The sequence below is a fragment of the Athene cunicularia genome (genome assembly GCF_003259725.1).
Source record: "Athene cunicularia isolate RWA chromosome 28 unlocalized genomic scaffold, athCun1 chr28_part1, whole genome shotgun sequence".
Classification (NCBI taxonomy): domain Eukaryota; kingdom Metazoa; phylum Chordata; class Aves; order Strigiformes; family Strigidae; genus Athene; species Athene cunicularia.
This window is the reverse complement of record NW_020799139.1, coordinates 1,226,472-1,254,294: the sequence shown is the minus strand read 5'-3', so window position 1 is coordinate 1,254,294 and position 27,823 is coordinate 1,226,472. Positions and strand designations below refer to the sequence as shown.

General features: G+C 49.8%; 2 protein-coding genes across 2 annotated transcripts; both read right to left on the bottom strand.

Moving 5' to 3' along the window:
- Nucleotides 1–479: 479 nt before the first annotated feature.
- On the bottom strand, nucleotides 480–2,452 carry GDF15 (growth differentiation factor 15). The gene is made up of 2 exons (XM_026865072.1): nucleotides 1,969–2,452; nucleotides 480–1,291 (listed from the first exon to the last, which is right to left on the bottom strand). Exons 1-2 carry the CDS (start codon nucleotides 2,303–2,305, stop codon nucleotides 480–482), a joined length of 1,149 nt encoding a protein of 382 aa, XP_026720873.1. The 5' UTR covers nucleotides 2,306–2,452.
- A 9,438-nt stretch (nucleotides 2,453–11,890) lies between these two features.
- Nucleotides 11,891–27,804, bottom strand: PGPEP1 (pyroglutamyl-peptidase I). Its single transcript, XM_026864943.1, has 5 exons — nucleotides 27,761–27,804; nucleotides 25,232–25,284; nucleotides 19,616–19,732; nucleotides 18,855–19,087; nucleotides 11,891–18,329 (listed from the first exon to the last, which is right to left on the bottom strand). Exons 1-5 carry the CDS (start codon nucleotides 27,792–27,794, stop codon nucleotides 18,137–18,139), a joined length of 630 nt encoding a protein of 209 aa, XP_026720744.1. The 5' UTR covers nucleotides 27,795–27,804; the 3' UTR covers nucleotides 11,891–18,136.
- Nucleotides 27,805–27,823: the final 19 nt, after the last annotated feature.

The window sequence follows — 27,823 nt, the reverse complement described above, 5'->3', positions numbered from 1 at the left end:
TTACTTTATTTCTGCTTTATAGACATATATAAAATACAAATACACACAAGAAAACCCCACCAACCTTTCCCAAAAAGATATTTTGCTATAAAACGCAATAAATTAGCAATAAATAAAAGGGTTGTATAAATAAGTTCTCTGAGCAGAGATGATGCTCAGACACGGGGAGGGATGTGGCCACCCCAAGGACAGACCCCCCCCAGCCCATTTGGGCTCTCTGGAGTGGGAAGGATCCACCTACTAAATAAAATATGGGTTTAAATAAGGGAAGAGAGGGAGGAATAAGTTATTGTGGCCTGTGGAGGGGGGGTCACAACCAGAGACCCTGCGGCTGAGCCGGATAGCGGAGCTGGGGCCGGCGTTGGAGGCATTTTGGGCCACGGCGTCAGTTTTTTGGGGTGCTGGAGCTGCCAGGAGGCGGTCAGGCGCTGCCCCATGCGGGCGGTGACAGGTCCCAGTCGGTGCTGGGAGCGATGCCATTAGGCACAGTGGCACTTGGTGACCAGCATGTCCTCGAAGAGGGTGGAGACCAGCTGGCCCTCGTCGTCGTAGTGCATCAGCACCATGGGGTCGTAGCCGGCGGGGACGCAGCAGGGCGGCGGGGTGGCTTTGGAGAGGGAGTGCATGCGGGCCTTGATCTGGGCGTGCATGCTGGCCGGCTTGTAGTTGTGGGGACAGGAACCTTCGCAGAACCTCATGTAGTAGCTGTTGGGGGCAATGACCCAGTCCGACCAGCCGATGTCCTGGAAGGAGACCTTGAGCGACTTGAGGCAACATTTCCCATCGCTCTTCCCACACTCCTCCTCCAGCCCCCGCGCTCTCCTGGCCCCCCGGCCCGTGGTCTCATGAGTTTCCACTTCCAGCACCAGCGTCTCGCCCCCCGAGGTGGCCAGCAAGGCTGAGACGTTGGCTGTGAAGGCCAACTCCAGGCGCAGCGTGTCCTCGGGACCGGTAGCCCAGGGCTGGACGGCCGCTGTGAGGTCCAGGCTCGAGGCATCACGGTCCAGCTCTTGGCTACGCAGGAGCTGGGGGGTCCCGTGAGCCCCCTGCAGCGTGTAGATGCTGACCCAGGGGGGCACTGAGGCATCGAACGGGGACATGCCAGGCGATGCCAGCGACTGCTTGAAGAGCTTCAGCTCCGCCTGCACCACCTGGAGCTGCCGGTGGAAAGTCTCGGTGCGGGAGAGGAGAAGATGGTAGCGGTAGGGACCGCGGGGGTCCTGGTCTCCAGGGGGGTCCCGGTCTCCTGGGGGGTCCTGGTGTCCCTGAGGGGTGTCTGGCCAGCGCAGCACTGTGGGGACAGAGGGGACAGTTGATCCATCCTGCCAGCCAAGGCTCCTGTGGGCAGCCAAAGCGCCGCCGCCGGGGAATCGCCCCAATCCTGAGGGATGCTGAGGCCGAGGGAGATTCAGCCCCAGCCTCATCCTCGGATCACTCGGGACCCACCGTCTCCCAGGGACCCCCTGAGGGTCTCGCTGAGGGGTGGCAGCTGGGGCCGGAGCAGGTCCCCCTGGACCTGTTGGTGCGACCCCCACCCCACACCCCCCACACCGAGACAGCAGGAGCTGGACATTTCCCTAAACTACCCCGGATCCAGATAAAACCCCAAACTGGGGGTCAAGCTGGGGCTCGAGGACTGTCACCTCCCCTCTTCCCCGCCCCTCGCCCCCCTGAAACATCTCAAACCTTGCTTTGGGCACCCACCCGCCGATCAAAGCTTCCATCCCAAATTTCCTGCGTTTTGTGTTTTTAAGCAAAACAGCTCGAACAGCGGCTCCTCCCCACTGCCCGGGCAAGGGAAGCAGCCGGGATAAGGATGAGGGAGGCCACCAGGATTCATGCCCGGTCATGTCCCGGCACACGCCGGGTTGTCATGCGCGAGCGGGGACACGTTGGGACACACACACGTGTGTGTGTTCCCGGGGGGGACGAGGGTCCCGGGATGCGCGTGGAGCAGCGGCCACTTACATGTGGGGGTCAGGCGATGCAGGCGCCTGGTCCCGGGCATGGCTCCCTCCTCCTCCTCCTCTTCCTCCTCTTCCTCCTCCCGGCTCCGGTTCCCCGTCAGCTCGGCCACTTTCTGCTGGTAGAGCCGCTGCGCCCGCTGGATGCTCTCCTGGTCCGGCCGGTGCCGGGTGCTGGGGGGAGCCGCCATCCCCAACCGCTCCAGGATCCCCTTTTTGATGGCTTCCAGCTGGAGCTTGTCCTCGTCCCACGGCGGGGGCCTCAGCTCCACGCCGGCGAGCAGCAGCAGGAGCAGGAGGCAGGTGAGGGTGGCCCTGTCATCCCACAGCACCCTCGGCATCGCGCAGGCAGCCGGTGATCCCGGGGTGGGGGGGGTGGAATTTATTTGCGAAATCCCTCGTGCAAAGGCTGGACGTGCCACTGGCGGCGATGCTGCCAGGGGAATGAATGAATTGGACCAGACCTGACTTTATAGGAGCCGAACTTTGCCCGCCCTCCGTCCCCCCTCCCAGTCCCAGGCTGCTGGCGGGTGACGCCGGAGTAAACACCCCGCAGGAATCAGTCCTCCCCGCCTGGGATTTCATACGGGAGCTCTAACAGTGATTTGCAAGCTGGGTTGCAGCTGTGGAGATGAAAAACATGTCATACTTTTTCTCAGACACAAACATTTCCCTTCCACCTCCCGTTTTCCCCCAGGGATCACCGTGCCGGCTCATGGCCCGGGGGACCCTCCTCACCTCCCCTGCCCCCTTGGCAAGGGGCAAGTGGCCACAGGCAATGTCCAATGGCCTCGGTGGTGGCAGAGCTGGTGGCAGGGGGTGATGGAGACAGGACGATGTGCGGGCAGGCGATGTCACGGCTTGTCCATCCCTGTATCCTTGGCTGCCTTCTCTGTCCCTCACCCCGTGCCGGTCCCCATTGGCACATGGATCCCCGTTATCGCATGGGGCTGAGCCAGGGACTCAGCCCGTTCCCTAAAACCCCTCACGGAAGCAGAAGCGGAGCCGGGAAGCGGCGGCCGGGCAGCCTGGCTCACGCTGGCATGTGCACGGAGGAGGGAGTGGATCAGCGTTGGACCTCGTCCCACCAAACCACCCGCAGCCCCGCTGGTGGCAGCGGCTCCTCTGTGCAGGCAGTGTGGCTGGGGGATGGCTCTGCCCTGGGTTTAGTCTCTCCTGAAGTAATGTCAGCCGGGGTTACATCATCCCTGGGCAGCCCGAAGGTGGTTGGGATGGCGCCGGGCAGGCCGGGGTGGCACGGATCCAGCAGGGCCACGTGCGGTGGGAAGTGCCGTGCCAGCCCGGGGCTGCCCGTGCACCGGGGACAAGAAAACCCACGGTGGGAACAAGCCACCAAGACCAGCGTGGGACCACCCGCCTCTTGTCTTCTCCTAAGGGATGCTTTGACCAAAAAAATGTGGGCAGAGGGATGAGAAATCCTGGGTCGGGTGAGGCAATGGATAGGTCCACTCCGGCACTGGCCGGGGCAGGCGAGGCCGTTCCCAAATGTCCTGACGTTGAGACAAGCGCCTGGTCTTTAACCGTGCTCCCACCACAGGATGAACGTGCTCAGAGTAATCCCGTGATTTATGGCTGTTTATCCTCTGCTCCTCCTCGGGAGCCCGGCACCAGCCTTACTCCTGCCTTTCTCACCCAGTTTCTCATGGGGTTGCCTGAGGCAAAACCGAGACCAAACGTTTCACCCTAAAACACGTGAATGGAGAAGTCTGTCAGCACAGGCAGCGTCACGTGGAGGGGATCGCCCTGCGTCCGGCTCCTCTGCCCTGCTCTGATCCGTCCTTGCAGAGGGATGGACGAGGAGGAGGCAGGAGGAGCCCACCAAGAGACCTCGCACCGTTTCACGCTGCTTTTAGAGCCTCCAGCTTGGAAAGAAACCCCACGCGTGTCTCACGTGGAAACCTCAGGGCCCGGTTTATCTCAGGTGCTTCATCCCATGTGGAGTTGGGCACCGTCCTGCTGCTGTCACAGGTGGCACGTCACCCGTCCCCCCAGCAGCTGGGGTGAGCCCCCCCCTGCCCCAGATGAGCCTCCTTGGAGCATCTTCCTGCAGGGAGCTGGTCCAGGCACTGGCTCCTCAGCGGGTGATTTTGTTCCAGCCAGAGCTGTGGGATCCTCGGGGAGTTCTGGGGATCACCAAGCCCCGCTGTGATCCCCTCTCCTGGGGATTTTTATCAGCTTGGGGTGGCTGCAACCCTTCAGCCCCCCGCAATCCAGGGAAGAGGGAGCATCACCCCAGGAGGACATCAAACCTCCAGGAGACACCCCGAGGCAGAACTGTCACACCAGCACCCCCGCCCCAAACATCTCCGGGCCCCCAGCAGGAACCAGCCCGGCCACCAACACCCTCCACCACCTGCAAGGTGTCAAACGTGCTTGTCCGAAGCCAAATCGGAGCTGTGCAGCGTGTCCGGGCGCAGGAAGAGGCCTCGACCCACTGCCTGGCCCTTGAGCAAGACCCAGCAAACCCCTAAATCCTGAAGTTCTGCTTTTGCAATGAATTTTCTAACCGTGGGTGCGTTGCGTGGTACGAGCCCCATCCACGAGTGACGCACGGTGGCTCGCGCTCAGACACCATCAAAGTTTGCCGAAGCCGGATGTTTTTCCCCCGAAAGGCGCCAGCCGTGGAAGTCGGAGATTTACAGTCCAGCAACAGCCATAAAACTTGGGTTTTAAGAGCAGCAGTTGGGGACACTGAGCGGCCTGTTATGAAACGTCCCAGCGTGTCCTCACCAGCCTGCAAGACGCGATTGCACGACCTCGGCCCCGCGCGTAAACAGCATCCCACGTTTCCTCCGGTCCTCTTGCATCAGAAGGGCCGATTTTTCTGATTTCCCAGGGGGGATGCAGGTTCCTCTCCAGTTAACGCATCCGACGCGCATCCCTCGGCAAGGTACAACCGCGGCGCAGCTCTCACCTGCCTGGATGTAGATTCACAGGCGTGCTTGGCCACAGGATTGCTGGTGGCTGGGGACTCCCAGACCTCGGAGGGGATGAGCCAGGGGCTGAGGGTGAGGAGGAGCTGATGCCCTGGTGCTGTCACTCCTCTGCACGCAGCGAGCGGGACTGAAACTGGGAGGTTTGGGGATTAAAGCATCACGTGGGTGCCAGTGGCTGGACAGGCTGCTAGAAAGTCCAGGAAAACCTGAGCCTGGAAAGATGTAAATAATCTTTTCACCTTCTCTCCATCTCCAGACAAGAGGTGATGGCCTGGGAGCTTGGTGGGGGATGTGGCAGGTGCTCGCTGCCATCCCCAGAGCCACCCGCGGATCCCAGCTGAGCCAGCGCCGGGGAAAAAAGCCACGTTGCAAATGCTGAGATTAAACAGCAAAGGAAACAAGAAGGGGAACGTGAACATTAGTCACTTCCCCATGAAATGCAGGCCGGCTGCAGCGCTGAGCTTGAACCAACTCGAGGAGGGCTCGGAGAGGGCCTGGAGAAGCTCCCAGCACCGCGCTGGGCTGCGGGACGAGCCCACAGCGGCCACGTGCAACCGGAGCTTCGTGGCTCCTCGATGAAACTGCTTGAAGAGATCGTGGCTGAGGACTCGGCCCCACTCTGCTCCCCCTGCAGCTTTCCCCAGCCCAGGGGGAGAGCAGAGCAGATGAGGGAGCTCTGATTCGATTCCCCACAAAAGCACAAAACTTCCCCGCGGCTGCTCGCCCACAGGCTCTTGCAGAAACCTCAGTTATTTTTGCAGCGTCCGTTATCGCAAGCGACACGACGGGAAGTGCTGCCCTTCAGATTTTAGGTCGAGCAGTTCTTGGTGGCCATTGAGTAAGCGGCTCCTGAAAAGGCACCAAGAGCCTCTGATAAAAGCCAAACCCCCGCCCCCGAGAGCGGGCACACATCAGCCTCGGGACCGACAGAGGGAGGTTACAGCACCCCATCGTCATCACGCTGCAAGGCCGGGTGCTCCCCACGAGCTACGGAACCTCCTGTGCTCCCCAGAACTACTTGGGTTGAGCAAATCGGATGTTGGAGGGGGTTATTTCCTGCAAACTACTGCAAGCGAGGTAGATAACACTCTCCCACGGTGCATTTTTCAGCCAAGGGCTAAGACGGGAAGAGCAGCGCAGCTTCCCGTATCTGCTGCCACCACGTGAAGCTCCAAGCAGCTCTCAGGGCTTGGTCTCTAGGGAAGTTGGTGGCTGGAGGCAGCTTCAGCACTTCCAGGAGTAATTCAGGGTGAGAAAACCCTCAGTGAAGGGGGAAAAACCCAGCCGGCCTCTGAGGCGACCCATCGGTCACATCATGGCCAAGGTTTGTTCCATCCCGTCTCATTTCAGGTCTGGGAATGGGCGCAGAGGGATGGGGGGTGAGGGCTCTCCCTCCACTGCCAGAGTGGGATGTTTGGGAAGCTCATCCAGTGTTTTCCCAGCGCTGGCTGGTGTCACGATGAATCGGCAGAGTGGAAGCTTTATTGACCTTTAGACGTTTCTAAATAAAAAACAAACAGGACGAGTCAGGTGAACAAAAAGCAGTTTTTGCCCTGTCACGGTTGGAATCACATTTTTCTTCCTCTACTGCAAGTTTACAGCATCTGCTAAAAATGAGACTTCTGCTCCACTTGGACAAAGACATTTCTGCCTCTACTGCACCCGTGGTCAACGATTAACTCGAATTCCCAGCCCCCTCAGCCCGGGCAGCGCAGGAAATCACTCCAATAACTGCCAAAAATGGAAACCTCACTTGAGAGACCCTCACCCGCTGCCTCAGCCACCTCCCTTCCAGCCAGGCTTTCGGCATGAGGAAGTTCTCCGCTCGCAAACGAGCATCTTTCCCGAAACAGGCTCCCTGGACAGACAGATTTACAGTTGGCTCTGGCCTCTAGGATGCTTTACAGCCCACAATGGTGTTTCTGCTTCGGCAGACATAAATACGGTGTAACGCCTCGAGAGCATCATCTGCACCAGCAACAGGCTCAGCCTGGGCTGGATAGAAGTGATGGTTGTTGAGAAGCAGCTTTAAAATAAGAAGCTTTTTTGATGGTGTGAGTCTCTTTCTGTTCAAACAGGGGACACGTCTCACCCCTCTGACATGCCAAAACAGCCCTTCAGCTCCATTTTGAGTGTGGAACCAGCAGGAAGCCCCAGGCTGAGGCTTTCGGGAGCTTCGTGCTCCCTCGGACGGCGGCACTGAGCCCGGGAGTGAAGCACAAGGCAGCGACAGACCGAAAGCTGCAGCTCTAACCAGGGACCTGCCTTCAGCAGGCTCCGAGCCACGCTCAGGAGGGACCCAGACGAGCTCTAAATCCTCCCTCCAAAAAGCTTTCCAGTACAGGGTGGAAAATAGATGGAGGAAATCAAACCCAACCTAGGCACAGCCCAGAATAGCATCACTTTTACCAAGGAAAGCCTCAGGAGATGCCACAAGGGAAGGACAACCCCGAAAGCTCCTTACAACTGTAGGATTTTAAGTCTGGACATTTTTTTTTAAGCACGAGGCACAATTTTGGATGAGGGCTGAGAATGAAAGCTGCTGCAGAATTAAGCGAGGTTGCTGTTAGTCTAACCTCCAACAGAAATAAATTTATTTGTGAACCCGGGCATGGATCAGGCTTCTGTGTCCCTCAGGAGGGAATTAGTCACCGGAGTGTGACATGGGGAAGGGCTGAGTACACAGGGCACGCTGCTCCCACACCAGAGCTGCCACCGCAGCGGGAAGCAGCTGAGATGAGCAGCAAAAAGAGACTTTCCCCCAGGCCTGAGCCGTGATGCTGGTTGGGAAATGATCAAGAAAACCCCAGTCCGTAGCAGAGGTAGGTGGTGAATATTCATTTGTATCTCCTGGAGTGCTGGAGCCAGACCATGAGGTACCTCCAAGCAGCAGAGGAAGAAAAACGTGGCTGAAATGCCACGGTGAGGAGCCCTGGCACGGGGAAATACTCGGCCAGAGCATCACCCCTGGCATGGAAACCTCACACTGGGAATTCTGTGCTGCACTGGGAGCGTGTCCATCCCCAGCCGCCCAGCCCAGGGTGCAAGAGGCAGCAAACCCTGACCCGGGACCTGCTCGCACATGCCTCCACTTGAAGGCAGCGCGGGCTGCTCGGAGCGGGCAGGAAATTCCAGCCATTCCCCTGCACCAGATCCGCAGCTGCGAGCTTGGGAGTGAAGCTCTGGGGAGCCCTTCGGCAGCGGCTGTAAGGGAGGGTGGGCTCTCCAGCACCTTCGCTTGAGGTCAGCTTTGATTTGCAAGCTGGGAAAACGCGGAGGGCAAGCAGCCTGCCAGATGGAGGCGGCCCAAAAATCCCACCTCATTTACTAAGGGTTTGGAGGGCCGGAGGAAGAAAAGATGGGGAATAGAGCAGGCTGTTACAAGAAAAAAAATGAAGATCTATAAGGAGCCGGTCCAGCAGAGATCTCCTCCCCAGTTCTCTGGATCTGCATCCAAGAATCCCAAGCGGGATGCTCTGGGATGAGCTTCCTCACCGCCAAACAGAGAAACCTTCGATCTCTCCCTCCGGAGAGTTCCGGTTGCAAAACGAACTCACTGACACGGGGCTTTACCCAACAGCATGACATCACTCTGGAAACACCGCCTTGCAGGAAAAGCTTATCACCTTATAAAGCAAATTAAAACGGGAGTGATTTCATCGGGGGCTGGCTCATGGGAGAGCCTGTGTTCTCTCCCGGGAGAGCACGTCCTGGCTCACGTTTGAGGAAGATCTTGAAGCTCCCCGGTGCCCGTCGCGTGCTGGGTATCAGCGAGTCTAACAAAAGCAGAACACCACAGTGCTCCAGCTCTGAAGAAAAGGCTGGAGAACTCACGGGCAGCTCAGGAAAAAAAAAACAAAACACAACCACCAAACGTTCCCAGAGCTACGACATTGAAAAAAGATGGGAAAAGCAGAGATTCAAAAAGAACCATCACGTTTTCCTTTCTGATCGCCCCTCCAGTCAAAAATCACCGTTAACTCTCCGGAGCAGGGGGCAGCTTTTGGGCAAGGACCACAGCGTGACCTCCCCGAGCCCCTTCCCACCTCGCTACGCCGGGCTGGCTCTGGGCTTTACCAGGGCGGGCTTTAGCTTTGCTTAGCTTTACCCCTCGGACTTAGCAAAGCCGTGCCTTGAGGTGATAAATGCGACATCCAACCTGCTCTGCAGAGCAGCTGGCGAGGGGCAAACGCTGAATGTCCAACATCCTCGGTGCAATCGCTGCTCGTGTTGCCGTTCCTTCGCTTGGTGACGCCTCCGCTCCTCCCATCCCAGCGGCACCAGAGGTGGGGGCAGTCGGGACCACGAGAAGCCCCCAGGACCAAGCTGAAGCTGTCCATGTGTTGTACCTGTGCCAGGCTGTCCCGGGCCAGGCTCGACGCTGTGCAAGCTCTGGCTGTATGGCAGCACCATCTGGTGGCACCAGTCCTCCCCATCGCCCCAGTTTGCTCCCAGTCAGGACCAGTGGCAGCAGTGGCAGTGGCTGCCTGGAAGCAGCTAACACAGGACTTGTGTTTTGGCCTGGGGAGGAGTGGCTGGAGAGCTGTGGATCAGAGCAGGACCTTGGGAGTTGGTTGCCAGCTGGCTGAACAGGAGCCATCAGTGTGCCCAGGGGGCCGAGGAGGCCAACGGCATCCTGGCTTGTGTCAGCACTGGCGTGGCCAGCAGGGACAGGGAAGGGATCTGAGCCCTGGGCTCGGCACTGGGGAGGCCGCCCCTCGCTGAGGGGGTTCAGCTTTGGGCCCCTCACCCCAAAAAGGCCACTGAATGACTCGAGCGTGGGCAGAGAAGGGCAACGGAGCTGGGGCAGGGTCTGGAGCACAGGTCTGCTGGGGAGCGGCTGGGGGAACTGGGGGGGTTCAGTCTGGAGAAGAGGAGGCTGAGGGGAGACCTCCTGGCCCTCTGCAACTCCCTGCCAGGAGGGGGCAGAGAGGGGGGATGAGTCTCTGGAGCCAAGGCCCCAGCGCCAGGCCCCGAGGGAATGGCCTCAAGCTGCCCAGGGCAGGGTCAGGCTGGCTCTGAGGAAGGATTTCTGTGCAGAAGGGGCTGTTGGGCCTTGGGATGGGCTGCCCAGGGCAGGGGGGAGTCCCCGGGATCCCTGGAGGGGTTGAAGAGTCGGGCTGAGCCAGCGCTGAGGGATCTGGGGGAGTTGGGAAGGGTCAGGGTGAGGGTCATGGCTGGGCTGGAGGAGCTGCAAGGGCTTTGGATTCTCTGATTTGTGCCTGTCCTCGGAAGAGCAGCCGTGGTAGCAGCCGGCCTCCAGCAGCACTCAGTCGACAGCGATGAAGCAGCCCGGCACAGTGAAAAGATGCTGTTGGAAGAGAGGAGGAGAGCTCCGGGGTTAACAACTCACTCTCAGGGAATGCAGCACACAACAGCACTCAAGCTCGATGCACCTCAGCAGCTTCCAGACGTGCTGCTCATCTTCCCACGATCCTCGAGAGAGCTCTTCCTCCGGAAGAAGAGAGTGGCAGAAGAAATCTGGCTAGAAAATGCCTTACAGCAGGTTCCCAAGTGGCTTAGGAAGGCTGCGAGGGATCTGCAGCCTATGGATCCGAGCCAGGTTTGGAATCACAGCGGCTTCCGCTGCCAGCGGGTCACCTGCTGCATCCCACAAGGCTGCGTTGCTGAAACCCTCTTTGGCCCAGACTAAGTCTATGGAGAGACAGGGAACTGCTGCTGCCATTTCAGCCCACGTGAGAACAGGAAAGGGTGTGTAAAGCAGAAACACTTTTTTAAGTGACAGATCTGGAAAAAAACCTGACAAGATTTAGGGTTCACCGGGCAGGACATGGCTGCGGAACTCAAGCGAAAAAGGAAACCCAAGTCAATCGGACAAGCTGTGATCTCCAGCTCCTCATGCCTCAGACATCAGCACACCCCAGTTTTAGCACTTTTCCGCCAGGAAAGCGACTGCAAGTCCCACATCCCGCTCAGCCCCGCCCGTTACTGATGCCCAGAACATCCTCTCACCACTCGTGCTCCAGCCACTGCAGATCCCAGAGGCACTAACAAGAGCAGACTGGGCTGTACACATCCCTCATCTAAGAACAAAGAAGAAAGAGTTATTGAAGAGTTATTTTTTTGTTTGTTTAACGTCATGGGTGGGGTAAGACCAGATTTAGTCTTGGCCTGACACTAGCTTAGCATGCACAGAGGCAACTCCAATCACTGGAGGACCACGGCTCCAAACTCCGCTCTCCGAGATGCGAAGGGAGGTTCTATCGAGACTTTTCTTGTGAATAAACATCCAAAAATCCGAGAAGAACTGGCGTTTTTCATGTGGGAAGCGTACAAGGGGGGTTATTCATCAGATCCTTTCACCACTGTCTCCTGGAATTATCCAGCTCGGAGTGAAATGGGTCTCAGACTCACAAATTTAAGTAGTTTTTGCTCCCCAAAGCTGTCAGGGTTACAGGCTCTCGGAACTGACCGTCCTGCCGCGTGCCTGGAAGAGTCTTCATTAAATCAGGGTCAGGATCCACTCCCTGGGCCTCTGTATTTTAATATCAGCAATGCTGACCAAATTTTGTGTAAATATTTCAGCGCAGCACTGGGTTTAGAAGGGTTGGCTGTTGCTCCGTTAGGATACGTGGTCTAAGCGAGGGCTGGAAAATTTACCTCGAAGGACAAAGAGAGGCCGTAACAGCTAAAAGAAACACATGTACAGAATAGAAGATGACAAGATAAAATTCCTAAATATTCTTCTGAATAAAATGGCACAAACATCCAAGATACGTAGCTGAGGTCTAAGAGAACGAGGCTCAAGGGCATCAGTTCTCATTCTAAAAAACAGCTTCATGGGACGGGGCAGGGGATGCAAATCCTCCAAGGGCGCTCAGGGGATGGTCTAAAACCAAAACCGCTGCTGTCTGGTCAGTCTGAGATCACTGGGATGTAACTCCCACTCTACAAAAAGCAATCTTTACAAACACCTTCCTCCGACAACTGTTAAAGAGCACCACGAGCCAGAGTTAAACTCTTTATTTACTTTCAAACATCAGTTTAAATTTTCAGTTACAAAGTCCAGTCTAGCAATAGCAAGCTGAAAGTATGTTAACGGTTCTTTATTACACAGCCCTTTTGTGACACACTAGATTGTTTGGTTTTACAAGGCACTGCAAGAACACACTGAGAAAAACAGAAGCCCCAACAGATTTAGAATTGTAGCTCCAAGGGTCCTGATAAGCATGAGATTGGCAACACCTGAGATACCCAGACAGACAACTGTTTATTTCACCACAATTAACGAACAGAGGACCCGAGAGGCTGAGTGATGCTCTAACATGCATAACAGAGTCTGAACGAAACACTTAACCTTAAAGAAGAGACGGAAAAACCTTCACAAATTTGGCCAACCTAACCGAGAGTGACAACGAAGCAGCAAAAACTGTTTTTGTTTTTTTCCTTCGTCAGGTCCGAGTGTGTGTCAGAAAACCTCGAGAACTCAATTCAGTTTCTGAAGAGCATCCTTGGATAAAGGGGACACCAAACAAGTTCAGCAGTTTCTCCCAGTGCCGAAAAGCCCCGTCTTTCCACCCACCTTATGTGCAAAGGGCTCATCTGTCCCCATCACCACCACTCTGCCTTCCAAACGTGAGCCCAGCACAGGACAAGGCACTCCCTGTTTAATCAAAGTAAACATTTGCGATTTAAGAAGCTGGTGCAATAGAAAACCTGAACGTGTATTTAAGTAGCACAGAGTTTTATTTAAGGGCAGTGTATAGTTTCGTTTCCTATATTTAAATTCCTATCTATGGGGAAGCATTTTCTTCTCTACTTTGTCTTAAAATAAGACTGAGCAGAAGCAGATCTCAGGTTTCAATTAATACGATGAAGAATTAACAATATCCTCAGCTTTGGAGGTTTGGCAGAATACCACTTTCATCACATAAGACACTAATCAGACATGAATACAAATTTTTTTTTTTTTTAAGAAAAAGTGCACTTTTTACTGCAAAACATCAGGGTTTCTGGTGCAAAAATAACAAATCCATCTACGTCAAGATGTGTAGTTATGGTATCAACTAGGGGTATTTTATCCAAGCCAACAGATGCAGTTTGAAAGAAAGCCTTCACAACTCTGAAATTTCTCTCGTTAAAATATTATTGGATAGCCTACTAAAGTAAAGGAGACAAGAGGAACAAAGTTACTTTATGAAAGTATGTACAAATTAACTGCCGACAATTTTATTATCTGCACTGTGGGATGAAATCTGAAAATCATAATTAAAAAAAACCCCAAAAACCAACACAACAACAAACCCCCCACAAGTGTACTTTCTACTTCTAAACATACCGGTTTCCAGTCAGCTGTCAAACACCACCACTCACTCTTAAAGTAGCTTTAGTGTCTGAGCATCAGCTGCGTGGTTAGAGAGTTAGAAACACACTAGAAGTTAGAAAAGATGCACGAGTCACGAGTTAACGCATGAAGTAACACGGTCAGACCATAACTGCTGCTTTAGCCCACCGCCAGCTCTTGTGTTAGCGGGGAATTACCAGCTCAACTCCTTTATTTATGTGGTTTTTCCCATTTTTGGTTTTGAGAAGCTCCTCCTACTGCAATTCCTGTTATACATTTCATCAGAAAGCCTGCATGCGAGGTCAACGAATCACACAATCAAACGAAGATTATTTATTAGAACTTCAAGCGGATTATAATTTTTTTAGACTTTTCCACGAACAAAAATAACAACACTGGGAGTCTGTGCTGTCCCTTTGCGAGTCTGCAGGCCTGGAAGCTCCTGGACTTTTATCCCAGGCACGGCGCTGCCTGACAGTGGCCTGGAATAATCCCCTTTGCCAGCTGACTGAGGCACTAAAAGGTTAAATATTGCCTGCACAACCGGCAGAGCAGCGAGAGACACACCGGAGTTTGAATGCTACATCTAAGCGTGACTGTCTAGGTAAGTAAATACAAATAGTAGAGTTTCCTACCTGACTTACCACAGTACGTGCAGTGCAAACCCTACGGAGACAAAGAGAAGTTGACGTGTTGGATCAGAGCCCTGGTTCAACGAGTCTGTTTTTCTGCTGCGGGCAGCAGGCAGGACCCAACGCATCAGGCTACGCTTCACAACGCGGCGCTGCACGCAAACGCCTTCTCCGTTTCTGCAAGGAGCCAGTCACAAAGTGTTTATCTCAAATTTACTCTAGACGCCTTGCCTTTGAACTTCCCTCCTCTCCAGGGTGAAGGCAGAGCAACTGCTTGGTTTTCATGAAGTCTTTAAACTTTGAAACACCCTCAGTCAGGTCCTCCCTGGAAGGACTCCTGAAGCTCAGCAGTTCTTGGCTGCAGTCTCTCATGTCACAACCACACTCAACACCTCTGACCATCTTCATGACTTTTTCATCCTTTCCCACTACTACCACGTTTAGGAGGAAGCAATCAGGTTGGGGAACACTCCAGGTAAGCGTGAACTGCTCCCCTACCATCTTAAGGGTTTGGAAATCCTTTCCAAAAGCTGCTCAAAAAAAGTACAGCCAGCTTCTGGAGAGTGGGTGTTTACCTCCAACCACACCACAGAATATCTCAAGTTCAAAGGGAACCCACAAGGATCATCAAGTCCCTCACAAGTCTTTAAGGTAAAGAAACTGTCAAAGCTCACAGTTGCTTTTTGCCGTGTTTTACAGAGTAATTACCACGTTTAATTCAAAGGAAATATCTCCTGACATCAGCGTCATCAAATCATGAAGGAGTTCACGAGTACCTGGAGTTCCTCAAAAATCCTCCGCAGCATTTAATAACTGAAACAATTAAATTGTCATCACCGAACTTCACCAACACGTTAGCCAGTTCCTACCCCAAGCTGCCAGCAAGTAGCTAAAATGACATCAGACCCAATACAGTGGAACCTCCCTAATTCTCTCTTCCACACAAAATACTCTCACCCCCATTTCCCCGTGAATCGTCTCCCCAGAGACAATTCTGCAATCACAGGATTCTAAAAAAAATTTACCAGCTTTTACATTTTACAAATTGCAAGCACAGTAATTAATACTGAACCTGAACTTCCTACGCTTGCTCGCTAGCACAATATTTTTTGTGGTTGGCAACAGGTCTCCCAGTCAGTGCAAATTAGCAAATTCTATTTATTGAGGATCTGGAAGAGAAAGTAAATAGTCGGAATTACACAAAACATCAGCTTTTTGAAGCTCTGCATTAGTTCGACGTCCTATTTCCAAAGAAAATGGAAACCTATAGAAAAGGCATTATGAATGAATGGATTTAACAAAAAAAAAACCTTTCAAAAAACCAAACGTATTTAATTTAGGTCAGATTAAATAAAATTAGTTTAATGCCATTTTTTAAAGTTTCACTATACAAAATTTCTCTACCACCAAGACACCCTTTACAAGCTCTGAGGACTAATTCTCAAAAACCCCCAAAAGTTATAAAATAAATTATGTTTTCTAATAAACTGATCACACGGAAGCTTCACAAAAACAAGATTATGAGGGAACGCACCGCTCAAAGCAACACCCAAAAGCAAAGTACTTCCAAAAAATGAGATTTTTCACACTGACAGAGAAGGTCAACCACTGCAGTCCTTGGACAAACAGCAGTCGTGGAAATCAGCTCAAGATTTTCCCCCTGGGCATCAGGGAGCACCCAGGAATGAACATCTCTAGGTGTCGAACGGGACAGAACTCCCCAGGCTGAATAAACCAGCGTGGAAAACTGCTCTCCCCGCGCCGCCGCCGCTGGCTGCCCTCCCTGCCGAGGGATTTGGAGCCACATCGGGGGCATCTCCAGGGCTGCTGCTCCGCTCGAAGGAAGCGCAAACGTTGGACAGAGAGGGACGGACAGGGCACGGCTCGCTGAGACCCGTCTCACTAACAGAGCCCGGGCAGTGACCTGCTCCACCCGCTCTGCTCCAGGAGAGGGATGGCCACGGCCAGACCCTCCCCACTGCACCCACGGACAGATCCTCCCCACAGCACCCACGGCCAGACCTTCCCCACAGCACCCACCAGCCCTTCCCACGGCTGCTTCCACGCCACCATTGTTTACTTTGTTATCGCCTCACTACACCGCTGATCTTCCACTCCCGTTGTATTCACAACTATGTTACACGTAAATTAAATAGCATTACTGAAAATGACTTAAATCAATTGGCTGAACTTAGCAGAATACATGAATTACTCCTCTTTTAGCAGCTAAGATACACCGATGACAAAAACTTACCAGATAAAGGAATAAACCTACAGGTAGCTCAACTATTTGCAGAAATGTGTCAAACCACGAATATTTAAACAAAATATTTAAATATAATAAATTACTAATCAGAAAGCCCGCCTGCCTGCTGACAATCTGACAAGTGCTACTTCGTATCTGAATGCAAAAGAGAATATTTACTTTGAAGGCAAACTCTTTTGATCAGGAAAGCCTGCAGAGTAAATACAGTGGTAATTTCCTCGGTAAACCAGAAGTTTATCCAAACATCTTCATAAACAGGTCCCCTTAGTAAAGTTACTACAACTGCAGAAGTCTTCCTCCTCTCTCGAGGGTTACAAGAAGTGGTATTTCCTTTGTCACGAGACTTCTACTGGAAAACAGCAAGTTAATGGCAGCTCTCACTGAGAGATACTATAGCAGAATCATTCATCATTAGAAAAAGTTAAATAATGGTATTTTAAAACGGTTCAAAATGTGGTGGGGTTTTTTTAATAGATATAGATATATATATATATATTCGTAAAAGAACCCAATGACAGACTTCTTCATTTAAATGGCCCCTCAATGAGACCTACTGGTCATCGATTACGAATTTTGTGTCTGTTCCCACTGTAACACCCTCCGTCTTTTGGTGGAGTTTTGTAATTTAGAAGCAAATCTACACGCACGACTAGCGTCAACCACTTTTAAATTCCCGCTTAGAACCTGCGTGTACACTTCCCCACGCTAATTACTGGGAAAGTTCACACAAGAAGCAGCACTTTGTACCCTCCCATTGGGAGGGGGACAGTAATAAACAGCCCGGAATACTCATTGTAAGCAAAATTTCTAGTTTTCAAATAATTGCCTCTGGTTTACAGACAGTGGGAATAGGCTTAAGATTTTAGATTTGATCTGGCAGAATGTCTTTGAATCCGCACGTTTGCATATTTATGCCTATAATAAATCAAGGTGGCAACTTGGAATTTAAGTTAAACATTACTCTCCTAACCTTTAACAAGAATGAAAATTTATAACTGAGGAAGTTATAAATTACTCAACCTTCACCTTAAAAATAACAGCTAGCACCAAGAGTCTAGGATAAAGATCTCCTGCGGAGAAAGTGGCCTTTAGCAAAGCTATTTAACCGCTAATGATTTGTTTTATACACATATGAAACAATGTGTTTTGTACAGGAGGTATATGGTTGACTTGAGTGAGGAAGGTGGCATCGAGAGCGTAATAAAAAAAGACATTTGGAAATATTTGGCGCAAGTTCAGCTCATACTGTTTACAAAATCAAAAAATTAAAATTTAAAAAAAAAAAAAAAGGTATCTCCTGCTCCACAACAAAAGGAACCCAAAACACATCCCTTCTATCTGCAGCTACCAGTTAACCAGTACATAACAGAGGACCCGACGAAAATCTGGACAACGTGGGGTGAGAAATCGGTGCCTAAAATATTTTTCCATTTCAGCAAAGCAATTTCAAAGACTCCTCGTCTCCATCAAGCGCCGTTTTACGACAGACAAACCCACACCATTCCAACTCTTTTCAGCTGTACTTTTATGCTGTAACCTATAATTGGGGCCAAAGAGGGGGAAAAAAAAAAAACCAAAACCCGAAACAAAACGAAAGCAAACCTTTCAACTTAAGAACTAGTCATTAGAAGACTGGGTTATCAATTCCCTGCACCTGAACGTCAAGTCCAGAGGAGAAATTTTCCATCTGCGCTGTATTAGACTGGTCAGTAGCTGTCACTTGGCTGACAGATAAGCTCTGGATAAAGCACAGCACACACACTTCAGTCACTTCAGAAATGAGTAGTTGCAGGTGTTTTAAAGAAGAGATTTTGAATCCTTTGTTGCCTAGGCTGAAATTCACACAAAAAAAAAAAAAAAAAAAAAAAAAAAAAAGGTCAATTTCTAGAAGTGGAATTTTCCTTTTTGAAGTCTCCAATTCTGGGTCTGTACGTTTCAGACCGTTTTCCCCAGTTACTTCAGTAGCAGGGAAAATTTTGGAAGTGCAATACTAAGATAGCTTCTGCCCACTTTCAGTGTTCATGCTGACAATTGATTTTGTCTTCAGAATGCTCCAAAACATCAAGCATTTCTTCTATTATAGCCTGTAGCGCCCGACCCAGCTGTTCTGCGGTATATGGTTTTCCCAGCGGAGGCACATGAACAAAAGCTGACCTCCCACGGCTCTGGTATAAGGAAGTGTAGTAAGTGAAGTCACAGAGGTATCTGAAATACAAGAATAGAGCTTATTTAGCAACAAGTGACAAATACAACGTGCAAAGTGCAGGACGGGATGGACCGTGTATTCTTAACGTTCAGCACTGCAGCAAACATCCTGCAGTAGAGAGTGGGACACAACAGAGTGGAACACAAGAGAGTCTGTGGCATTGCTTTAATCAAATTTAGGACAAAGAAATGTAAAGATCTCTTTTTTTTTTTCCTTTTCCCCCTGTCCTGACTGGGCGATCACTGAAAAATAAGATGGTGTTTTAAAGAAGAGATTTTTGAATCCTTTGCTACCTAGGCTGAAATGCACACATTTGATAAAAAACCCCTTAATTTCTAGAAGGGGAATTTTCCTTTTTTTGAAGTCTCCAATTCTGGGTCTGTACGTTTCAGACTGTTTTCCCATGCCAGCCCCGTGGGAAGTGAAGCGCCTATGAACTGTACAGAGCTCAGGAGTTGAGCCTGAAGGGAACAGGCCCTGTGGGATGAGTCTGCTGTCCCCATCGATGGCTGGTGACCCCGTACCTGCCGGCGTCCTTAGATATGGTGACAGTCACATCCAGCCCCAACGCTGAGACTCTCTTGCAAACAGTGTCCATGTCGATAATGGAATCGATGCATTCTGGGCCACCTTCAACACAACACTGAGAGCCCGGGCAGAAACGGCAGTTGTCTAAGCCTTTATAACCTACGTTATGGCCACACTTCTCCAGAGTTACAGTCGTAGCCATACCCGAAACACCCACATGAACCACCAACTACAAGAGAAAAGAAGCACGTTAGATCAAACCAGCGGACAAACAGTGGAAAATCAACAGCCTGCTACTCCCAGTTAGAGACTTATGGAGTCGTTACAGGAGTTTTTACATGAATATCACAGTAATAAGTCATTTTATCAATGAACTCGTGGGTCTGGTACAGAACAATTCTTCTTTCACCCCCTCCTGGCCTAAATTGTAATTTAATCCAGGTCAACATGCAGGTTGGCAGGTTCAGAGCCCAGCCCACCGCTGAGGAGCCCAGGTGGCACAGACTAACCACCAGCTGTCTAGACAGCCCTTTGCAGCGGCCTCTTCGCACTGACTGCTCCCGTTAATTGGAGCACTCTAATCTGAGCTATAAAATTCTACAAATTCACGTGTTCTCGCAAGAAAAAAAGACCTAGCGAGGGGCTACCAGGCTGAACATACGTTAAAAAATGGGATTCGTGTTACGTTCGTTGCTGTATGCAGGACAGATTTCAACCCTTTGCCCTGTCTTTTCTCCTCCTCCCTTCACTCACTCACTTGTGGACTGTGTTTTTTCCATAATGCAGGAATGAGTCTTTGCACTGTCTGGTATTCAACTGGGACTTCATAGACATGCAGATCCACGTCATCTCGCAGTCCTAGCTTCTCCAACTCCTGAGAATATAAGGAAACAAAGCCAAGATGGTCAGACACGAGGAGGAGGATATACTCAGCAGAGGATACACTTCAGGGAGGTTTAAGGGCAGAGTGAGTCTGCTGTGAGGGACTAACATCAATTCTCACTACAGGCTGTATAACCTTGTAAACACCACTGTGAAAAAAACCCAAACCCAGACATAAGGGGGAACAACAAAGACATCTCTCCACCTGTGTTAACAGTCTTCGACAGGACCGTTTGTTTTGCTCTGATGTGTGTATAACAAAGAAACCAACATTTAACTGACAATAGTTATCAGCAACACCCACACTCAAAAGAAAGGTTGGCTACATTATTTATAGTTATATTCACTTCTTGAAAGAACTAGGTATTATGTAGAGAAAGTAGAATCGGGAGGATTATATTCATTGTCTAATTTGTCCTTGCTCAGGACTCCTGGCCTGGACAGCAAATTCCTACCTGTCTGCAGATAAAGAGCTCTCAGGATTAGGTGACGGTGCTACCAGGCTCCGATTCTGTGGCTGTGAGTCCCCACAAATATCAGCAAACACTCCTCGTATCAGATACTGAAGCAACACTGGCACACCCTCCTCAACATATTTGTCTCACTTTTACTTTGGCAGAATCTGGCATACAGTGCAGCCTGCTTCCAAAATGTAAAACAGGTTTCCAGCGCTGGCTCTACCTAATACCAAATATATTGTACTTAACTTTGCAACATGAGCTGTTACCATTGTAGTGACTCGACTAATGCAGTAAATTATTTTTCCCTCTAGAACGTTAACTAAAGCCATGCCTTGAAAACATCCCAAATATCCAGGCAATCAACTTAGCCAATTTCCTTTAAACCTTTTAAAACACGTAGTGTCAGTTAAATACCTTGCAGACTTCTTTAAAATCAGAGGGAAGGGGAAGGATCTTTTCTTTTTTCCCCCCAGTACACCTGACTGGAAAGCACAGTTTCACCCCAACGCTCTGAGTTCCCTCTACATGCAGCCCATGGTCCTGGACACTTCCCCGTTGCTCTGCTTTGGTCTCCATTCCAGCACACTCCAGTCTCACCAGTAAAGCTTTGGTCTGAGCCTTGCTCATTTGGTATTTCAGACTTTGCCAGTCTAGCCCAGAACAGGACTTCATCAGAAGTGCAACCTTTCAGAGCCATCAAACCCAAACTTTCAAGAACTCAAGGAAAGGATACACCCACAGGGTCTAAAGCCTCTGAAAAAAATATTCTTGAAACTATCAGCTGAGCTCAAACCTAGGAGCCTTGTACAAGTCTACACCGGGAGGCACTTTTCCAGCAGCTGAAGCGAATTCAGCTACCGTGTTTAATTAGTTCCAACAGCATCTCACTCGGATCAAGCTTCCCTCTGATGAAGACATTTTTTGGCACTCTGAAAAACTTTACAGCTGCTTTTCAAGACTGCTAAGTGACTGTACATGCCACAAAGCTTAGAGCCTTAGTCTGAGTCCTCCCATAGCTCAGTCTCCTCTGGAAAGGAGCTGCAAGTGCATCCTTCCCTCTGAAGGCAGGAGCAGCCGTGTGCTCTTGCATCTGCATCGCCAGGCCTGTGTTTGTTACAAGAACCAACTCCAGCTTTTCACAAGTTAATACGTAGCAGAAGCGCGTCATCTGGTGCTGCTCTCCTCCGAGATACGTGTCGGCTGAAAAACGCAAGCTTACTCGTGCCAAAAGCTCAGAATGGTTCCTCATGCTAACACCGACGGGGCTGCACATGCAGCAAGAAAATAACCTGCAACTCACACTCGTAAACTGCTGTGGTTGTCCTCATGGATCAGAAGCAGAAACAACAATGTAAGAAGTCATCAAACTATCAAAGGACTTTTCAAAATATTCTTGAACGATTGAGTTATTTCTATTTCAGGTTCAGATTCAGTGATCAGAACCAAGAGCTGCTCTTTCATGCAATTCTTAGGCTTTCTTTTCCTGCACACAGAAATTATACTTGCAAACTTCAGGCTAAGGAGTGCAGATTAGCTATTTTCGGCGAAGCTTACTCCATTTCAAATCTTGTGTTTCCCTAAGTCTTCCGAATTAAAGACAGTTAAAAGGAGAGAACAAGCTGAGGTTTTTGGACTCCCCCAATCCCACCTCCTCTGTATAAACATGAGCTATATTAGTTTTTTTTTTTTCTGTAGTTATCAGCAGGAGTTGTTTCTTTACTGAGAAAAAACCCAAGCGTTGACACTTGTATGGACAGACCACAGACAGGCAACAAGATTTAAGATAACTAAACCACGCAGCAAAGGCAAGAGTAAGACTTTCATGGACCAGCAGATATGAGCAACAACAATGATAAATCACTTGCTCTGGCTCTAAGGGCAAGGCTGATATTAAAGGCTTGCTGTATTGATTAGTGTCTGGCACACACAGACATTCATTACCAGAGATGGATGCTAAGTGATGTTTCATCACATCTTCTTTACACAAATCTGCCTTCAAAACGTTAGCTGGTTTATGTGGTGTGTTAATAAAGTAAGTAGTTTACAAATGAGCGTATTCAAATACAAGTCAGTCTCTTTAGGAAGATCTCCAGAGCGTTAATTGGTAGGAATTCATTATCACGTCTCTAAAGAGCGTGAAACAGCTCCTGAAGATGAATTTGATGGCAGAAAGTTTTACCGGCTGCTCAGAACCAGCATCAACAGGGAGCAAGAAACCTCGGGCCGTGTGGGCTGCACCATCTCGGCGACAGCCACCTTCTCCAAACGCAGACAAACTAAACTGTAGCTTTACAAATTCACAACTCTCTTTTAACCAAACACAGCGTTGGGGCGCTTCCATTCAATAATAAAGATGTACCCTGGCCCCCAGACAACTTATTACCCACAGCCTTGTATACCTGACAAATATAGAAAAACGAACATGTTTGACCGATTCCCTGACCCCTCAACAATGGTCGTCTTTGTGAGCCTTTAATATCCTTATCAGGTCTGTCTAGACACCCTGACAGCAATTGTCCTTAGTAATGTCAAAATGCACTCTGACCTCTCTCCTCCTCCTCGGGCTCAGCCAGAAGCACTTCAGGGGGATGAAGGCAGGAGCCCATTAGCTTCACAGTCCACGGGGCACACCTGTGCCTGCACCTAAGTCCCATCAGGGAGGCCAGAAAATGCACTGAGAAAGCCCGTTTCAGTAACAACTTCTTGAAAGAAAGGTCTCTCCCAAGCAAAAATGGCAGCGGAAAAAAATCCTCAAAGGAAATATTAGAACGATGAAAACACAGAAGCCTCAAAAAAGAAAGCGGGAAGAAGTTATTCTTCCCTCTGAATTTATAGGAAATCTCTTCCCCATGCAAAAAAAGTCCCCAAACATTTGATCTTACATTTGATCTTACCATTATTAGATTGCTACTGCCACTAGTTAAGGTACCCACGTGTAAAAGTCGTTCAGCTTTGAAAACTGAACAGCTATACTAGAAATTCCCTGCAGTCTGGGGGAAAAGACACACCGTACCCGTGTTCTATACAAGCCAAATAAAACCAAAAAGAGGACTGGAAAGAAAAGCAGAGAATTTTATCCTCGGGATGCAGAATAATAAAAGATGTAATAAACCAGAACTAGCTTAGCCCTAAAGCTAGGAAGGACTTACAAAGATTGTTTAATTGATTTTTCTTCTATTAAAATGCAGATCACACCGTCTGGGATTCAGAAACTCAGACACGCCTTTGTGTCCACTCAGCTCCATGAAGTCCCCTGTCTGAAACTTGCACAATGCCCAACTCGCATGTGCTCAAAGACATGCTGTTCCTTTTTGTCTGGGCCTCTCAGGGCTGAGACGGGGTAAGGAAAGGCAAATCCTCCCCGCTGCCTGAAAGTTGATGTTTTTAGTTAGAAGCTAGCATGAGCTGTTCAATGGGACTTGGAGGAAGACGGGCTCCGACGCAGCAGATCGCACACCACCAACTGTAGTTTTATACTCTCAAAACAACACCCCCAAGCCCATAAAATGAATTTAAAATGCACGTGATTACTTCATCTATCAGCCGCACAGCTGAGCAGCCTCGAGCTGCCAGGCTGAAGGAATGACACGCCATTTCTCTTTACAGGAATTATACATCAGGTTTGGTTTTGTAAGCAACATCCGAACACCCACCACTCTTCCTGTCCCAGAAGCACAATACCCTTTTGTCTATCTCCTCTAGAATAAAAGTAGCTTGTTTACAACAACTGACGTTACACGAATAAGAACAAACCAAATCAATTAGCCTCATTACTAAATATCAGTAACATGCTTTTTTTTTTTTCCCCCCACATACACAGCTTGCATTTTTCCCCAAACTTAAACCGAGCGAACCCTAACTCAAATATATTAATTTCCAAAAGGCTCTTGCAGGCAAAGGTTTGGTCTTCTTATAGCAGCCGACACATTAGACATCTGGACATTAGTTGACTGTAATTGATTAGAGTTTGTGATTTAATTTAAAAGCATTCTAAAGAAGATATTAATCTCAGAGTTCTGAAGGGAAGGAGAGATGTGTTGGGGAGAAAAATAGATTTAATTCCCTGGGCAACTGTACTAAAAGGTACCTTGAATTCCCAGTAGCTTTGTCATAAACCACATTCAGAAGTGACAAATAAGGAAGAAACAGGATAATGTGGCAGCACTGTCCCTCGCTAATGCTTTTACAGCCTGCAACCTTAACTCCTCAGCTGGGTTAGGCACCTAGCAAGAGTTTGATTTCTTCTTCTGGCCTCATTTGTGAATATATCAGCGTTATGATGAGCATGCTCACGCAGCTACGCAGCTACAAGTGGCATAAACTCGATTTGTTTGAGCGTGTACGATCTGCTCGAGCAACGATCCTCTGCGAGCGCTCCTGCCTCCAGCAAGGTCCATCAAGCATCACCTGCTCCAGAGCACAAACACTGTCTGACCCCCGACTCCTCCTGCTCTGCCACCGAAAGCAGGTGGCTGCAGAAGGAACCGGGGGAAGAAAGGAGGCAGCAGCAGCTGCTTTGCTTCGGAGTTGGAGTCCTGACATTCAGACCCACATTGGATACCGCCGCAGTGTGCTCGAGTCCACAAAACTACCAGGTGGGAGTCTCATTAGGGATGAGACTTGGCTTAAGGGTTAACCAACTTGCCCAGATTCAAGCTAGAGCTGAGAGAAAAACATGAAAATTCTTCAGGGTTGGTTTGTTTATTTATTTTGAATTCTCTACGGCAGAGGAAGATTCCAGACTCCCTGCCCCATTTAACATTTTTCAAATCTAGGAAGTTAGCCTACGAATTCCTTACTCGCTTCAGCTACATTAACTCAGTCTCATTAAATTCTACTAGCTAAGGGATTGTTTTCTGAGAAGTGAATAAAACATTATCCAGCTGACCATCTGGATATCTGGAGCGAGCTGGTCTCAGTTAATAAACTGGGAAGACAGGTTACAAAAGAGCTGCAAACCAAAATGGGCAGGATACGTTATCAGCACGGCGCTCTGTTTTAACTCGCTAAGAACGAAGTTAGAGTGTTACCTGAACTGCAATCCAACTGGCGTTAACAGCGTGCTCTCCAAACGGACCAAACCCTGGAAGAGAAGTAAAAATCCACAGTGATGAGGTCATCCTTACAGGTTTGACTAAACTTACAGTTGCAAAGCTTGGTCAACGCTTTCCTGGTTTATACACCCTGACAGAAAATCCTCTCCTTCTAATGCCCAAGCTTTATATCCAAGCAATAAATAAGAGACCTTCACAGAAATGTTTGAACTACACACCTTTTACTGTGAAGGAAAACAATAGTTTGCCTCAAAAGACACTCTTTTCTCCCAGCAGATACTGGGGAAGCATATTTCTTCCTTCTCGACCAGGTTAGAAAAACTTACTAACAGATAAGTTGACCGATGTCACGGCATGAGAATCACGATTGGATTTTCTACTCCTGATTGTTTTAGCCCACAGCAGCTGCTTCCAGAAATGTGGACAAGCCTGTCTCAAATATTTCCTCTCTGCTCGGGACTTCACCAAGATCTCTGTTAGCATTAGTTATGCCTTAGGAGGAAATAAAACAAAATGCTGCTAACAACCCACCTAGGCCAAGCAGCAAAGGTTATGATAGCATTATCAAAGGTACTTACACACCACGTCTACATTTCCTAATGAGTAACTTAGAGTTAACTAGTAATCCATAACATCTTTTCCTGAGCAAGCACACAAAGGTTGGGCCATTTATCTGGGAGCAACGTCAATATAGTTTAATTTAAAATGTCAGAGTTACCCTATGAGCCTAATGCAATTAAGAGACATAAATTTTGTCTAACTCGTGAAAGCATTTGAGAGGGACTACAAATATTATATGACACGTTAATGGAAACATTCTATTTGCTATCAACAGTAAGTCTGAGGTTACACTGCACATGATGACTTAAGGAATTTGCACAGCATGGGCTCGTCGGCACTGATGGATCTCCTACAGTCTAACCAACGTCGATATCTCCGCAGAATAAATCTTCCAAAGGTCTCCACAAAATCAAAATGTAGGTGTGTTTTCCTGTGAGCAAGCCTCCCATGTTACTAAGGCAAGCTGTGACCGCAGCACTGGGGAACAACTTGAATACCAAATGTCTTTTCAGAGGTTTCTGCAAGTCAGGGATGCCCTACACAACTCTCCAGAAACAAACAATCGTGAATTCTGAAAGAAATCGTAACAGTCTTACAAAAGAAATAAAATACATCTATTTCTTTTTAACAATTCAGCCGCTGGAAGGCTGAAATTCTACAGGTGCCCACGCACGTAACGTAACCCTCTCACTCTGAAGCCAAACGCAAACTGGCACAAATACAACTGTAGGCTATTGCTCCTCTGACTCATCTCCTATATAGATCCCTCGAGTTATCTCTTTCGCAGAAGATAAGCAACTTTGTCGACAGCATGAAACTCCACCGAGCATGCCCAGGAGTTCCTCCGCATCCACAATAGGGCCCTCCAAGGCTCATTAGCAGTAAACCAGCTGCAGAGATCTTTATGGGATTATCTCCTTAAACAGTTCTAAAAAAGAAATTGCACACAAATAATACTTATCCTCAGCGAGCACATGCTCGGAACACCATGCCACTGCTAGTTTCAAAAAGGAATTTAGTGTGACATCGACTACAGATTGTCAAACAAGGATAGACCTGATAAGATAACCACAGCATTTTAGAAACAGACTTCCCTGAAAACAGAAGAAAAAAAGAGAGAGAAGTATTGCAAGCGGCAGAGTATTTACTGACGCAAGTTTTCTGTTTAGTCACCGCCAAGTGCGGCCGCTCAGCACTTAGATACAGGTTTGGGAAAGCCAGAATTTGCTGCCACCTGCTTCTTCGCTCTCCGCAACTGCTCTCTGCAAAGACACTTGCCTCCAATTAAAACCGCTCCAGCACATCGACGACAACAAACCCCTCGCCCCCGCGCTCGCTATTCAAACGGCCTCAACTTCAGCTGCTGGGGGTGGTGGTGGTGGTGGTGGGGAGATCTGAATAGTTTCACCAAGTTCCCCATTTGTCACAGAGCTGCCTTCCCCACAAATCAAGCCGGCCGGCCTTTGTACCCCGGGGGAAAGGAGCCTGACAAGCTCTCGGATGTCGGGGCCTTTTCATTCCCTCCCTTATTCTTCCCTGAGGCGCTTCTGCCAGTGCTGCGTGGGTGATTTTTGGTAACAGCTTCAACACCTTGACGGCTCAGGATGGGGTGGTCAGCGAGCAAATGCCACCCCCATCCCTACCTGCACCCCAAATGTTTCTCCCACTCCTTAGGAGAATCGCTCCCCAGCTTTCCCCAACCAGTAAACCCCCGGGGAGGCTGCGGGATAGAAAAGGGGGATCCCAAAGCCCCCCCACTGTGTGGCCAAACGCTAGGGAAGCCGCCGCAAAGCCTCTCACGGAACAGCGTGCACCCCTCCAGCCCCAATACCCCTCACCCACAGCAGCCCCCGTCCTCATGTCCCCCAGATCTCATCCTCCATCCCCAGACCTCCTGCTTATCACCCCACAGAGGGTACAGCTCCCCCCGCCGCCGCCCCGTACCCGTCACCACCACCGCCCGCCGCGGCTTCTCCATCGCGGCTCCGTCCCGCACTGAGCGCACGG

Coding starts and splice junctions, on each gene's coding strand:
- GDF15 (XM_026865072.1), bottom strand. CDS start 2,305: ATGCCGAGGGTGCTGTGGGATGACAGGGCCACCCTCACCTGCCTCCTG. Junction 1,292..1,968: donor GCATCGCCTGACCCCCACAT/GTAAGTGGCCGC, acceptor CTGTCCCCACAG/TGCTGCGCTGGCCAGACACC.
- PGPEP1 (XM_026864943.1), bottom strand. CDS start 27,794: ATGGAGAAGCCGCGGCGGGCGGTGGTGGTGACGG. Junction 19,088..19,615: donor GGAAAAAACACAGTCCACAA/GTGAGTGAGTGA, acceptor TTTCTCTTGTAG/TTGGTGGTTCATGTGGGTGT. Junction 18,330..18,854: donor ATATCTAAGGACGCCGGCAG/GTACGGGGTCAC, acceptor CTTGTATTTCAG/ATACCTCTGTGACTTCACTT.